Source organism: Leucoraja erinacea, chromosome 3 (genome assembly GCF_028641065.1).
Source record: "Leucoraja erinacea ecotype New England chromosome 3, Leri_hhj_1, whole genome shotgun sequence".
In the NCBI taxonomy this organism is placed as follows: domain Eukaryota; kingdom Metazoa; phylum Chordata; class Chondrichthyes; order Rajiformes; family Rajidae; genus Leucoraja; species Leucoraja erinaceus.
The window spans coordinates 56,408,351-56,421,224 of record NC_073379.1 but is presented as its reverse complement, the minus strand read 5'-3'; the positions used below and the strand labels follow the sequence as shown (position 1 = coordinate 56,421,224).

Sequence of the window (12,874 nt, the reverse complement as noted above, 5' to 3'; positions counted from 1 at the left end):
ATGGCAAAGCATGGTATATTCCACCTAGGAAGTAAATCAGTAAGTCTTTACTACTAACTTGCTGGATCCCACTTGTAGGGACCCGAAACCCATAGGTCTCAATGACATTTGCCTTGCAGGCTTCTACAAATATGGCCAAAAGGATGATATATGGGAAGGATACAATTGATATTTGTTTTGTGCAGATAATTAAAGTATCCTTTATGTATTTTGTGATGGATTTTTAGCAGCATTGAGATCTGGAGTCATGTCTAAGTGTAAATGGTGTGTTGGCACAAGTATTTTTAAGTGCTTTTGTATAGTGATTTTATGAATGCTCGACAACAACAACTTGCATTTATATCATGCTTTTAATATGGTAAAATGTTACGTGGATGCATCACAGATTTGAGAAATCTAAGCAGAACCAAAGATAACTAAACCAAGGTAACTAAAAACCTGGTCATAAAGAGGGATACAAAGGGGAGATAAATGTAGGGGAAAGAAATCAAAGATTCGGCCATAGATAGATTCATACAGCACGAATAAAACCACAGCCATTTTCTGGTTTTCTGGTGTGAAGTATGTGGAAGGTGTGCAAAAGTCCAAAGTAAGAGGAATGTAAAGATTTTTGAGGGTTATAGTAAAGGTGGAGTGAGTTTTATGTGAGTATGAAACTTTAAACAAAGGTATTGATGAACTGGGAGCTGATATAGATTAGCAAGCTTGTAAGAGGATGTGTGTAAGTGGTATTATATAATGACTGATGTTGAATTGTTGGTCAGAATATTTTATCACAATGAGAAATTTATGTGTTATTATTTCACCATTATCTAGACTGGTTACTGTTGTTCAATTTATCTATTGTTTCTCAAAGCTAACCTGTTCCTTTGCGCAGGAATACTCAGATCCTGAGCAAAAAGTGATCTGACTGCTTATGATACATTTGTCCTGGCTTTGACCCACTAAATTATTCTGTAACCTCCTCATCCCTCTTCTTTTCAAACTAGTTTTGAATATGTGTAATATCTGTTCAGTTATTAAACACATTTTCATTATTAAAATGCATTTATTTTGAGTCCTTTGTTGATAATATCTGGCAATCTTAAAGTAGTTTAATCTACCTGTGCAAGATGTTCAGATCTTGAACTGCAGTTTTGTTAGACTTCAGTTTTAAGCATAATATTTTTGATTTATGGTCAGTTGTCTTGGTTGCATGGATGCTGTGAATAATAGCTACATTAAAAAAATAACAGTTTAAAAAAAAAATCACATTCATGTTGTTATCTCTTGCTTTAGGGTCCAGTCATGCCTGGCAGCCACTCTGTTGAGAGATTTGTAATTGAAGAGAATCTCCGTTGTATTATCAAATCTCATTGGAAGGAAAGGAAAACATGGTAAGGTCCATCCTTTTTAATTCCTACGATAACATTTTCTTATTGGTTGAGAAATAAGTGGATATAAATTAATTGTGTACAGTAAAACCCCCATTAGTCATGCACATTCATGATTTTGGTAATGCTGTAAATAGCAGTTTTTCTACACTATAGGCTGCTATTCTAATAAGAATTTCAGCACAATCTTATTTTAAGTTTTTAAAGATGTTACGCAGTAATATAAATTTCCCAGTGAACCTAGTAAGTTTCAAAGGGGTGTTGGAAAGAGAACCTGGCGAGTTTCAATGGAGTGCAAGAAAGACCCTGTGAGTTTCAGTGGACCATTGGAATTTCTAAACAATGAGATAACTGATTATTGGAGTTCTACTGTATATTAAAGCGTATGCATGAAAGATTATAAAGGTGGGAAGAATAGTTTAAATGTATCGTCGTAGCCAGTAATAAACAGCAACCATAAATGTAATTATATGTAACGGTGTTCAATTATCATAAGTCCATTCTTCAATGTCTAATAATTGATCTTGGCAGTAAAACTACTAACTAGATAGGTTGGGGCGAGGGACTCAAATAGAGAAAGCTAGTAGACAGAATGGGAGGCAGGAAGCAGAAAAGGGAAGCACTCGGGCACAAGAGGAAAAAGAAAAAAAAGGAAATAAACAGAGAATAAGAGGCGGGGGGTTTCTTAAATGTGCATATTTTAATGCTAGGAGCTAGGTGGATGAGCTTAGAGTCTGGATAGACACCTGGAAGTATGATGTTGTGGCGATCTATGAAACATGGTTGCAGGAGGGCTGTGATTGGAAACTAAATATTCCAGGATTTCGTTGCTTCAGGTGTGATAGAATTGGAGGGGCAAGAGGTGGAGGTGTTGCATTGTTAGTCAGGGAAGATATTACAGCAGTGCTTTGGCAGGATAGATTGGAGGGCTCATCTAGGGAGGCTATTTGGGTGGAACTGAGAAGTGGGAAAGGTGTAGCAACACTTATAGGGGTGTATTATAGACCGCCAAATGGGGATCGAGAATTGGAAGAGCAAATATGCAAGGAGATAGCAGATATTAGTAGTAAGCACAAAGTAGTGATTGTGGGAGATTTCAACTTTCCACACATAGACTGGGAAACACATTCGGTAAATGGGCTGGATGGTTTGGAGTTTGTAAAATGTGTGCAGGATAGTTTTTTGCAGCAATACATAGGTACCTACTAGAGGAGGGGCAGTGTTGGACCTCCTGTTAGGAAATGAGACTGGACAGGTGGCGGAGGTATGCGTTGGGGAGCACTTCGGGTCCAGTGATCACAATACCATTAGTTTCAATATATTTATGGAGAGGGTCAGAACTGGACCTAGGGTTGAGTTGGAGAAAGGCTGACTTTGATGAGATGCGAAATGATTTAAAAGGAGTTAACTGGGACATTTTGTTTTATGGGAAAGATGTAGAAGAGAAATGGAGGACATTTAAAGGGGAATTTTAAGAGTACAGAATCTTTATGTTCCTGTTCGGTTGAAAGGAAACAGTAAAAATTGGAAAGAGCCCTGGTTTTCAAGGGAAATTGGACATCTTATTTGGAAAAAGAGGGAGATCTACAATAATTATAGGCAGCATGAAGTAAATGAGGTGCTTGAGGAATATAAGGAATGTAAAAATAATCTTAAGAAAGAAATTAGAAAAGCTAAAAGAAGACATGAGGTTGCTTTGCCAAGTAAGGTGAAAGTAAATCCAAAGGTTTCTACAGCTATATTAATAGCAAAAGGATAGCGAGGGATAAAATTGGTCCATTGGAGAGAAAGAGTGGACAGCTATCTGTAGAGCCAAAAGAGAAGGGGGAGATATTGAACAATTTATTTTCTTCGGTATTCACCAAGGAGAAGGATATTGAATTATGTGAGGTAAGGGAAACTAGTATAGTAGCTATGGATACTATGAGTTTCAAAGTAAAAGAAGTACTGACACTTTTGAAAAATATAAAAGTGGATAAGTCTCCAGGTCCTGACAGGATATTCCCTAGGACATTGAGGGAAGTTAGTGTAGAAATAGCCGGGGCTATGACAGAAATATTTCAAATGTCATTAGAAACGGGAATAGTCCCCGAGGATTGGTGTACTGCGCATGTTGTTCCATTGTTTAAAAAGGGTTCTAAGAGTAAACCTAGCAATTATAGGCCTGTTAGTTTGACTTCAGTGGTGGGCAAATTAATGGAAAAGATACTTAGAGATAATATATATAAGCATCTGGATAAACAGGGTCTGATTAGGAACAGTCAGCATGGATTTGTGCCTGGAAGGTCATGTTTGACTAATCTTCTTGAATTTTTTGAAGAGGTTACTAGGGAAATTGACGAGGGTAAAGCAGTGGATGTTGTCTATATGGACTTTAGTAAGGACTTTGACAAGGTTCCTCATGGAAGGTTGGTTAAGAAGGTTCAACTGTTGGGTATAAATGCAGGAGTAGCAAGATGGATTCAACAGTGGCTGAATGGGAGAAGCCAGAGGGTAATGGTGGATGGTTGTTTGTCGGGTTGGAGGCAGGTGACTAGTGGGGTGCCTCAGGGATCGGTGTTGGGTCCTTTGTTGTTTGTCATGTACATCAATGATCTGGATGAAGGTGTGGTAAATTGGATTAGTAAGTATGCAGATGATACCAACATAGGGGGTGTTGTGGATAATGAAGAAGATTTCCAAAGTCTACAGAGTGATTTAGGCCATTTGGAAGAATGGGCTGAAAGATGGCAGATGGAGTTTAATGCTGATAAATGTGAGGTGCTACACCTTGGCAGGACAAATCAAAATAGGACGTACATGGTAAATGGTAGGGAATTGAAGAATACAGTTGAACAGAGGGATCTGGGAATAACCGTGCATAGTTCCTTGAAGGTGGAATCTCATATAGATAGGGTGGTAAAGAAAGCCTTTATAAATCAGAGCTTTGGTATGCTAGCCTTTATACAAGGCAGAGCATTGAGTACAATTTTGGTCGCCAAATTATAGGAAGGATGTCAACAAAATAGAGAGAGTACAGAGGAGATTTACTAGAATGTTGCATGGGTTTCAACAACTAAGTTATAGAGAAAGGTTGAATAAGTTAGGTCTTTATTCTCTGGAGTGCAGAAGGTTAAGGGGGGACTTGATAGAGGTCTTTAAAATGATGAGATGGATAGACAGAGTTGATGTGGATCAGCTTTTCCCTTTTGAGAATAGGGAAGATTCAAACAAGAGGGCATGACTTCAGAATTAAGGGACAGAAGTTTAGGTGTAACATGAGGGGGAACTTCTTTACTCAGAGAGTGGTAGCGGTGTGGAATGAGCTTCCAGTGGAAGTGGTGGAGGCAGGGTCGTTGGTATCATTTAAAAATAAATTGGATAGGCATATGGATGAGAAGGGAATGGAGGGTTATGGTACGAGTGCAGGCAGGTGGGACTAAGGGGAAAAAGATGTTCGGCACGGACTTGTAGGGCCGAGATGGCCTGTTTCCGTGCTGTAATTGTTATATGGTTATATGGTTATAGATATAGCAAGGCAGATTTTAACTTTGCACAAGAATATCAATTTATATTTATATTTCTGTATATTCATTTGCTTTGTCTGTCTTCACTGACAGTGCTGCACAGTTGCTCAGCTATCCTGGAAAAAACAAGATTCCCCTGAATTACCACATAGTGGAGGTATGAACCTTTTGTAATGGAAGTTGGTAACTTGTATTTTATTTACTAGAAATATTGTTTATCTAATAAATACTGGCGTAAAGGTGGGTCAAGTTATAAAATTCTTAGTTTTTGGAGTTTTCTTCAGTTTATAGAATCTTGGACTATGTCAGGGTTTTGCATTCAGGGATTAATATGGTGGAAGTGAATGTTTTTGTTAGACTGACAAAAAGCAAGCAGTTGCATTTCTTGGGGACTGCTATGAAAACACCATATTTTCTGATGTAGTCCAGGACCATTATACAGAGCACTATTTTGTCATTGATGTAAAACTGAAAAAATATAGTTAACAATGGAGTTTTGATGAACTGATATGACCCGATGTATTGGCATTTAAAATTAGATGCAGACCAGAGAGAGAATTTAGAAATCAGAGGTGCAAGGGACTTGCAAAAGTTAATTTGCAAGTCGAATCGGTAATAAGGAAGGCAAATTCAATGCTAGCATTTATATCAAGAGGGCTGGAATTTAAAAACCGAGATCTAGGCTGTGGGCCGAGGTGCTTTTTTGTTTAGGTTTGTGACCCAAATTACGTGACTACCTGAATTTTTAACATATTGTGTAAAAATATTATAAAAATCATACCTGAAACTCGCCTAGAACAAAACCTGCACATATTTTTAAAATATGAGAAAAAGCTCCAATTTTCCGAGTAGTAATTGTCCAATCAGTGCACGTTTGACATGGCGTTGGACGGAAATTGACTATTCATGCGCTTTGTTTCATGGTAGCTAGGCAGTGAGCACTCTGGGATCTTGGCTGCCTCCTAATTATATCAAAACAATAGCAAGGTTTCCAAGGAATAAAGGTAATGCTAACCTTGCTGATAATTTGTTTTACAATTGATTTATCTTTATAAACTTTCTATGTGAACTGTTAAATAAAAATGATAAATAACAAATGTAGAGTTAGGGTTAGGATTAGGGTCAGTTGGAAGTCAGTCAGAAGTCGGTCGGTCAGTCAGTCAGTTGATCAGTCTGTCGGTAGACCGGTGGATGCTGTGAAGGATCGGTCGGGCTGTCGGTAGGCCGGTGGATGCTGTGAAGTGTCGTTAGGCCGGTGAATCCTGTGAAAGATCGATCGGGCTGCCGGTGAGTGGTTGGTCGGGCCGCCGGTGGGTGCTGAGAATGGTCGGTCGGGCTGTCGGGCCGCTGGTGTTGCAGTGAACGAGCGGGTGGACTGATGGAGCCGGTGCTATGGGGGTGCTGAAGGCGGCCCGGGCGGCGGGCAGGGCAGTACTGCTCCCCACCATCATCACTGTGATGATCCAGAAGGGCATGCTGGCCGAGATGGACGCTCTGAGCGGCCACACATACGCAGTCCGCAGCCGGGCCCAAAGCAGCTCCAGCTCCAGCCGTGGGCAGCTCTGGAAGGGGGGGGCGAGTTAGGGTTAGGCATTTTCCTGTCACTGCCCCTGTCCCACTATGGCTGTGACTCCCACTCTGCACACTGGCAGTCAGTGGGGTTCAGTAAACGGAGGAACCCACAGGAACTGCCCTCACCCATTAATTAGGCGGGTTCAGGAGCCGGACTTCTGCGGCAGTCTCATTCAAAATATACACTCACAATTTTATTCATGATATTTTAATGTAATGCTAGACCATGTGGGACCCATTGGGTACCATCCCCTCAACACGCGGTTGCCGGTGGGGGGAGGGGGGGGCCTGTGGCGTCACACTCACACACACACTAACCCCCCCCCCCCCCACACACACACACACACACATACACTAACCCCCTGGATATTATGCTAATATTATTAATTCGCTCCTTTTACCCCATCCCTGCCCTATCCACTCACACATAGCCCCCAATTCGCAGGCGCGTATGGGGGGCAGAGACTGAGAGGGAGAGGGGCAGGTGGGGGGAGAGGGAGGGGGAAAGAGAAAGGAGGGGGGAGAGAGGGCAGAGGCACAGAGAGATGGCGCGCGGCGCACAGGGCAGGTTCCCGAAGATGCTCCCTCACTTCAGCGGCGCTCCAGCCCAGGTCCAATCTGGCAACCTCCCCCCGAACGCACCCCTCTGGCGACCCTACATGTTCGGCGACTTCATCTGTCTTTTGAATAACGGGGGGAGGGAGGGGGAGCTGACGGCAGCAAGCCAGATATGACATCCAAAAGACATCTTTAAAAGTTTTGCTGATTTTTGAACATTTCAATCCGTCCCGGTTGTCGGCGTTTACGGCGTTAGAAGATGATTTTTATTTTACTCCAGCACTGAAATTGGCCCGTGGTTTAAAAAAAAAAGAAATTCACAGACCAGCAGTCGGAACAATTCTTCAGCATTGGCTGCAGCAGAGAAAAATAAAAGCAGCAGGCAAACCTCCCCCACCCCATGCGCGACCCGAGGACCCCAAGCTCAAAGGACCAAAGACTGCATATTCGGCGACTTCATCTCCGGAGTAGGTTATGTAACATACCTTTTGAATAACGGGGGGGGGGGGGCACCATGGAGGAGGAGGGGGGGGGGAATGAATGTGATTGAAATGGCCAGCCGACCCATCCCAGCTCCCACATCGCAGCACGAGGATGACGGCAGCAAGCAGACCCATTGTGATGTCATCAGCAAAAGACAGTCGTCTTTAAAAGTTTTGTCTGATTTTTGAACATTTTCAGTAATAACTCGAGAAATAAAATAAATGGCTTGCCTTTAGCTGTCCCGTACGTGAAATCCGTCCCGGTTGTCGGCGTTTACGGCGTTAGAAGATGATTTTTATTTTACTCCAGCACTGAAATTGGCCCGGGGTTTAAAAAAAAAAAAGAAATTCACAGAACAGCAGGTGGAACAATTCTTCAGAATTAGTTAGCAGCCCGAGAAAATATATCACGGACAGGCAGGAGAAAACCGCATTTTAACCGTGAGGGTTGGTAGGGGGAGAGGAGGTCCCCCCCCCCCCCCCCCCCCCCCCCTCAAAGTTGGTGGAGGGCTTTGTAGGTGAGGACCAGGATTTTGTAGTTGATCCGGTGGGAGATGGGAAGCCAGTGAAGTTGTTTGAGGACTGAAGTGATGTGATGCCAGGATTTGGTGTGGGTGATGAGTCGGGCGGCTGCGTTCTGGACCAGTTGGTGTCGTTCGCTGGCAGTGCAACATGACTGGTTTCAAACAAAGTCCATTGCAATTATTAGCCCAATGTATTCCATTTGCATCTCCCAAATCATGACCTTTCTTGTTAGGTAGTTTCTTTAGATCAAGAATGACTTGCTTCCATTTGTTTTTGTGGGTTCTGAGAGGTCTTCTAGCACCTTCTCGAAGGACATGGGCAGCATGTGCATGGAAGCTTATCCCAAGTCGCACATCATCCATTGTGCAGATAAATATATTGCTATTCCCTCCTTCATTGTTGCATCTAAATCCTGTAACATGCTACATCGCAGCATCATAAGACATCATAACCAAAAAACTGCAGTGATTCAAGAAACTCGCAGCTTCCTCAAAGACATTAACAAACGGGCAATAAATGCTGGCATAAATAAAAAGAGATAATCTGCCAAAATGTTACGCATTTTATAGATTTCAATAACGTGGGGAAAATTATGAAAGAAAACTGATGCTTGGAGGGTAAGCAACGATAAAATGATTTAAGGTGTATGTGACCACATTAAAAAGAGAAATTGACATTTAACATCTCTGCATTTGATGTTTTAGCTAAGTTGCAGAGTGGTCATTGTGGCTCCATAAATATTTGAATGCACTTGTGTATGAATTTCTATTTGCTTTCAGTAAACTACAAGAAGTGTTTTACAACAATGCGCCTCATTGTTTGATAGGTTGTATTTGGAGAACTTTTCCGGTTGCCTCTTCCCCCTCACATTGAAGTCATGTATACCACTTTGTTGATTGAACTCTGCAAACTGCAGCCTGGCTCGTTGCCACAAGTCGTATCCTTTTTGAAATGTTAGTTCAGGTCATCTCCATGCGAAAAATGACAGGAGAAAGCATGAGGAATACTTTAAATGTCTTGTGGTGAAATCTTCCTGCTCTAACAACTAGAGAAATAGTCTGAGATTCTGTTTTTCACAGCCTCTGATACTGCTGGCTTGCCTGGTGACTTTGTGCACTCCAAATTACGTGCTGTGCTGTGCAGCAACTTGGGATGCTTTTAAAGTTTTAGTCACAGTATATATGTTGTATTGCCACAGTAATGGGAACAGTAATGAAGGTTAAAAAAGTGGAGGACGTCAGCAAATCGGGTTGCATCTGTGGAAAGAGATAGATTTGAATGTTCTTGTCTGTTAGTATGTCATGGTTGTAGGTATATTCATATATCTTCAAATTACATGATACTTTAAAAATGAGTCTTATTTTCCAGTCACTGATTTTGCCGCAAAATGCTGGAGTAACTCAGCGGGACAGGCAGCATCTCTGGATAGAAGGAATGGGTAGCGTTTCGGGTCGAGACCCTTCTTCAGACTGTCTGCATAGACGGAATGAAACCTAGAAACATAGAAATTAGGTGCAGGAGTAGGCCATTCGGCCCTTCGAGCCTGCACCGCCATTCAATATGATCATGGCTGATCATCCAACTCAGTATCCCGTTCCTGCCTTCTCTCCATACCCTCTGATCCCCTTAGTCACAAGGGCCACATCTAACTCCCTCTTAAATATAGCCAATGAACTGGCCTCGACTACCCTCTGCAGCAGAGAGTTCCAGAGATTCACCACTCTCTGTGTGAAAAACGTTCTTCTCATCTCGGTTTTAAAGGATTTCCCCCTTATCCTTAAGCTGTGATCCCTTGTCCTGGACTTCCCCAATATCGGGAGCAATCTTCCTGCATCTAGCCTGTCCAACCCCTTAAGAATTTTGTAAGTTTCTATAAGATCCCCTCTCAATCTCCTAAATTCTAGAGAGTATAAACCAAGTCTATCCAGTCTTTCTTCATAAGACAGTCCTGACATCCCAGGAATCAGTCTGGTGAACCTTCTCTGCACTACCTCTATGGCAATAATGTCCTTCCTCAGATTTGGAGACCAAAACTGTACGCAATACTCCAGGTGTGGTCTCACCAAGACCCTGTACAACTGCAGTAGAACCTCCCTGCTCCTATACTCAAATCCGGGGTCTGAATGGGTCTGAAGAAGGGTCTCAACCTGAAACGTTCCTTCCTACACATTAATTATTGTTATACTTTTGTCAGTATCTACCTTTTAATCTTTTCTCTTTGATCATTATTGTAGTTGAATCTTTCTATTGTAATTTGTTGAGGACAAGGTTAATTGTATGGGTGTAAGCATACTTCTGCAACATAAATCACCAGCTGCCCATTCGTTTTAGGGCCTTATCCAAAATCTATACCTACATTAATGCTGAAGAGAATTTGTCCATGAAATTGTCCTAGCCGAGAAAGTAACAAACTTGAGTTTAAAATGATGCCATGAAAATCTGTGTGATTTAGCCACGTAATATTTGAGTGGTTTGCTCCTCTTGCTCAAGTAGTAGTAGTAGTAGTACTAGTATTGCAATGAGGGTGCGATTTTTTGTTGCAAGTCTATGTGGAGTTGATCTGTGATTGAGACTTTGATTTCCTCTTCACAAATTGATAATCTTGTTACTGTTCCCTCTTCAAAACTGATTTTGCATATTTACTGAATTCTTGGACTATTTGACTTAACTGGTTAATCAGCTTGCACAAGCTACAGAGATGTTATACATGCGGATCGATTTTATGAATACAATTTGCGTGGACAGGTAATTATGATCAGCACAAAGTTGTAAAAATGATTTTGGGTGATGTAATTACTTTTGGTTCAACTTTTAGAATTTTAATATAAACGTGATGCTGGTCAAGATTGTAAAGGCAATATTAATAATCTAAATGATCTGCATGTTCTGATTGTTTAAGAAGGAACTGCAGATGCTGGAAAATCAAAGGTAGATAAAAATGCTGGATAAACTCAGCGGGTGGGGCAACATCTATGGAGCGATGGAAATAAGCAATGTTTCGGGTCGAGGCAGGAAATAGGCAACGTTTCTTCCCGCCCCTCCCCACCCTCACATCAGTCTGAAGAAGGGTCTCGACCCGAAACGTTGCCTATTTCCTTCGCTCCATAGATGCTGCCTCACCGGCAGAGTTTCTCCAGAATTTTTGTCTACATTGCATGTTCTGAATGATCTAATTAGTGATACCATTGTTTCTACCTGCTTATGTCACTCTGAAAACATCTTCAAATATATTGACTCCACCTCACACGCCCTTCAACTTCAATAACTTTCAATTCCCAGGATCCCATTGCCCCATCTTTCCCCATAGACGCCTTTAGACCGGAATACCCCACTAGGAGGATCTCGAGACCCTCCTGGTCTTCCTTGATCAGAGACCCAATCAATTTCCCTCTACTAACACTCTCGCCTGGTTGAACTTGTCCTCGCTCTCAACAACTTCTCTTTTGACTCCTCTCACTTTCGTTAAGATAAAGGTGTAGCCATGGGCACTCACAAGGATCCCAGACACACCTGCCTTTTTGTTGGTTACATTGTTGTTCCTTGATCCAAAGGTACAGTCAGGAGGGGGGACAGTCCTTGTTGCAAATGTACACTTGCACCATCCCCCAGCTCTTGCTCCACAATATCGATGACTGCATCGATCATCACAGGCGACAGACTATTGACTAACATCTACTACAAACCGATCGATTCCCACGGTTATCTGGACTGCACTTCCTCCCACCCTGTCACTTGCAAATAAACCTTGCTCCCATTCCATTCTCAGACATCCATGATGTCCGCCTTCTTTAATAAAAGTGGTCCCCCTCTCTCTCTCTCTCCTCTCTCTCCCCGTCTCTCTCTCTCCTCTCTCTCTCTCTCTCCCCGTCTCTCTCTCTCTCCCCTCTCTCTCTCTCTCTCCCCGTCTCTCTCTCGCTCTCTCTCTCTCTCTCTCTCTCTCTCTCTCTCTCTCTCTCTCCCCTCTCTCTCTCTCTCTCTCCTCCCCTCTCTCTCTCGCTCTCCCTCTCTCTCTCTCCTCTCTCCCCCGTCTCTCTCTCGCTCTCCCGTCTCTCTCTCTCTCTCTCTCTCTCTCTCTCTCGATCTTTCTCTCTCTCTCCTCGTCTCTCTCTCTCTCTCCCCGTCTCTCTCTCCCCCGTCTCTACGTCCTGCGCTCTCCCTCTTCTCTGTCTCTCCCCTCGCTCTCCCTCCATCTCTCTCTCTCTCTCTCTCTCTCTCGCTCTCTCTCTCCCCGTCTCTCTCTCTCCCCCGTCTCTCTCTCGCTCCCCGTCTCTCACTCTTCCCGTCTCTCTCTGTCTCTCAATTCAATTCAATTTCAATTTAAAAACGTCATTGGCATGATAGAAAAATGCATTGTTATATTGCCAAAGTATAAAACATGACATTATAAAATGCATGTATAAATACAATTATACAGTGCATGGATAGATATGTCCCTATACATAAACTCGCAATAGGCCTATAGCCCTTTATTGATTGCTACACGTTCTTGCAGCTGTAAGCAGTACAACACAATAGCAAGTTTAGCAATTCAATATTAATTTCTTAGTGTCTCTCTCTGTCTCTCTCTGTCTCTGTCTCTCTCTCTCTCTCTCTCTCTCTCTCTCTCTCTGTCTCTCTCTCTCTCTCTCTCTCTCTCTGTCTCTCTCTCTCTCTGTCTCTCTCTCTCTGTGTCTCTCTCTCTGTGTCTCTCTCTCTGTGTCTCTCTCTCTGTGTCTCTCTCTCTGTGTCTCTCTCTCTGTGTGTCTGTCTCTGTCTGTCTCTGTCTGTCTCTGTCTCTCTCTGTCTGTCTCTGTCTGTCTCTGTCTGTCTCTGTCTGTCTCTGTCTGTCTCTGTCTGTCTCTGTCTGTCTCTGTCTGTC

General features: G+C 42.5%; 1 protein-coding gene across 2 annotated transcripts in view; it reads left to right on the top strand.

Moving 5' to 3' along the window:
• The window catches only part of LOC129695625 (nuclear cap-binding protein subunit 1), a 59,156-nt gene that overhangs the window by 20,320 nt on the left and 25,962 nt on the right, over window positions 1-12,874 (top strand). For both annotated transcript variants that reach the window (XM_055632746.1, XM_055632745.1), the window contains exons 9-12: window positions 1,279-1,376; window positions 4,973-5,036; window positions 8,843-8,953; window positions 10,697-10,761. In XM_055632746.1, the coding sequence (XP_055488721.1) occupies window positions 1,279-1,376; window positions 4,973-5,036; window positions 8,843-8,953; window positions 10,697-10,761 (338 nt within the window). The remainder of the gene's footprint in view (window positions 1-1,278; window positions 1,377-4,972; window positions 5,037-8,842; window positions 8,954-10,696; window positions 10,762-12,874) is intronic.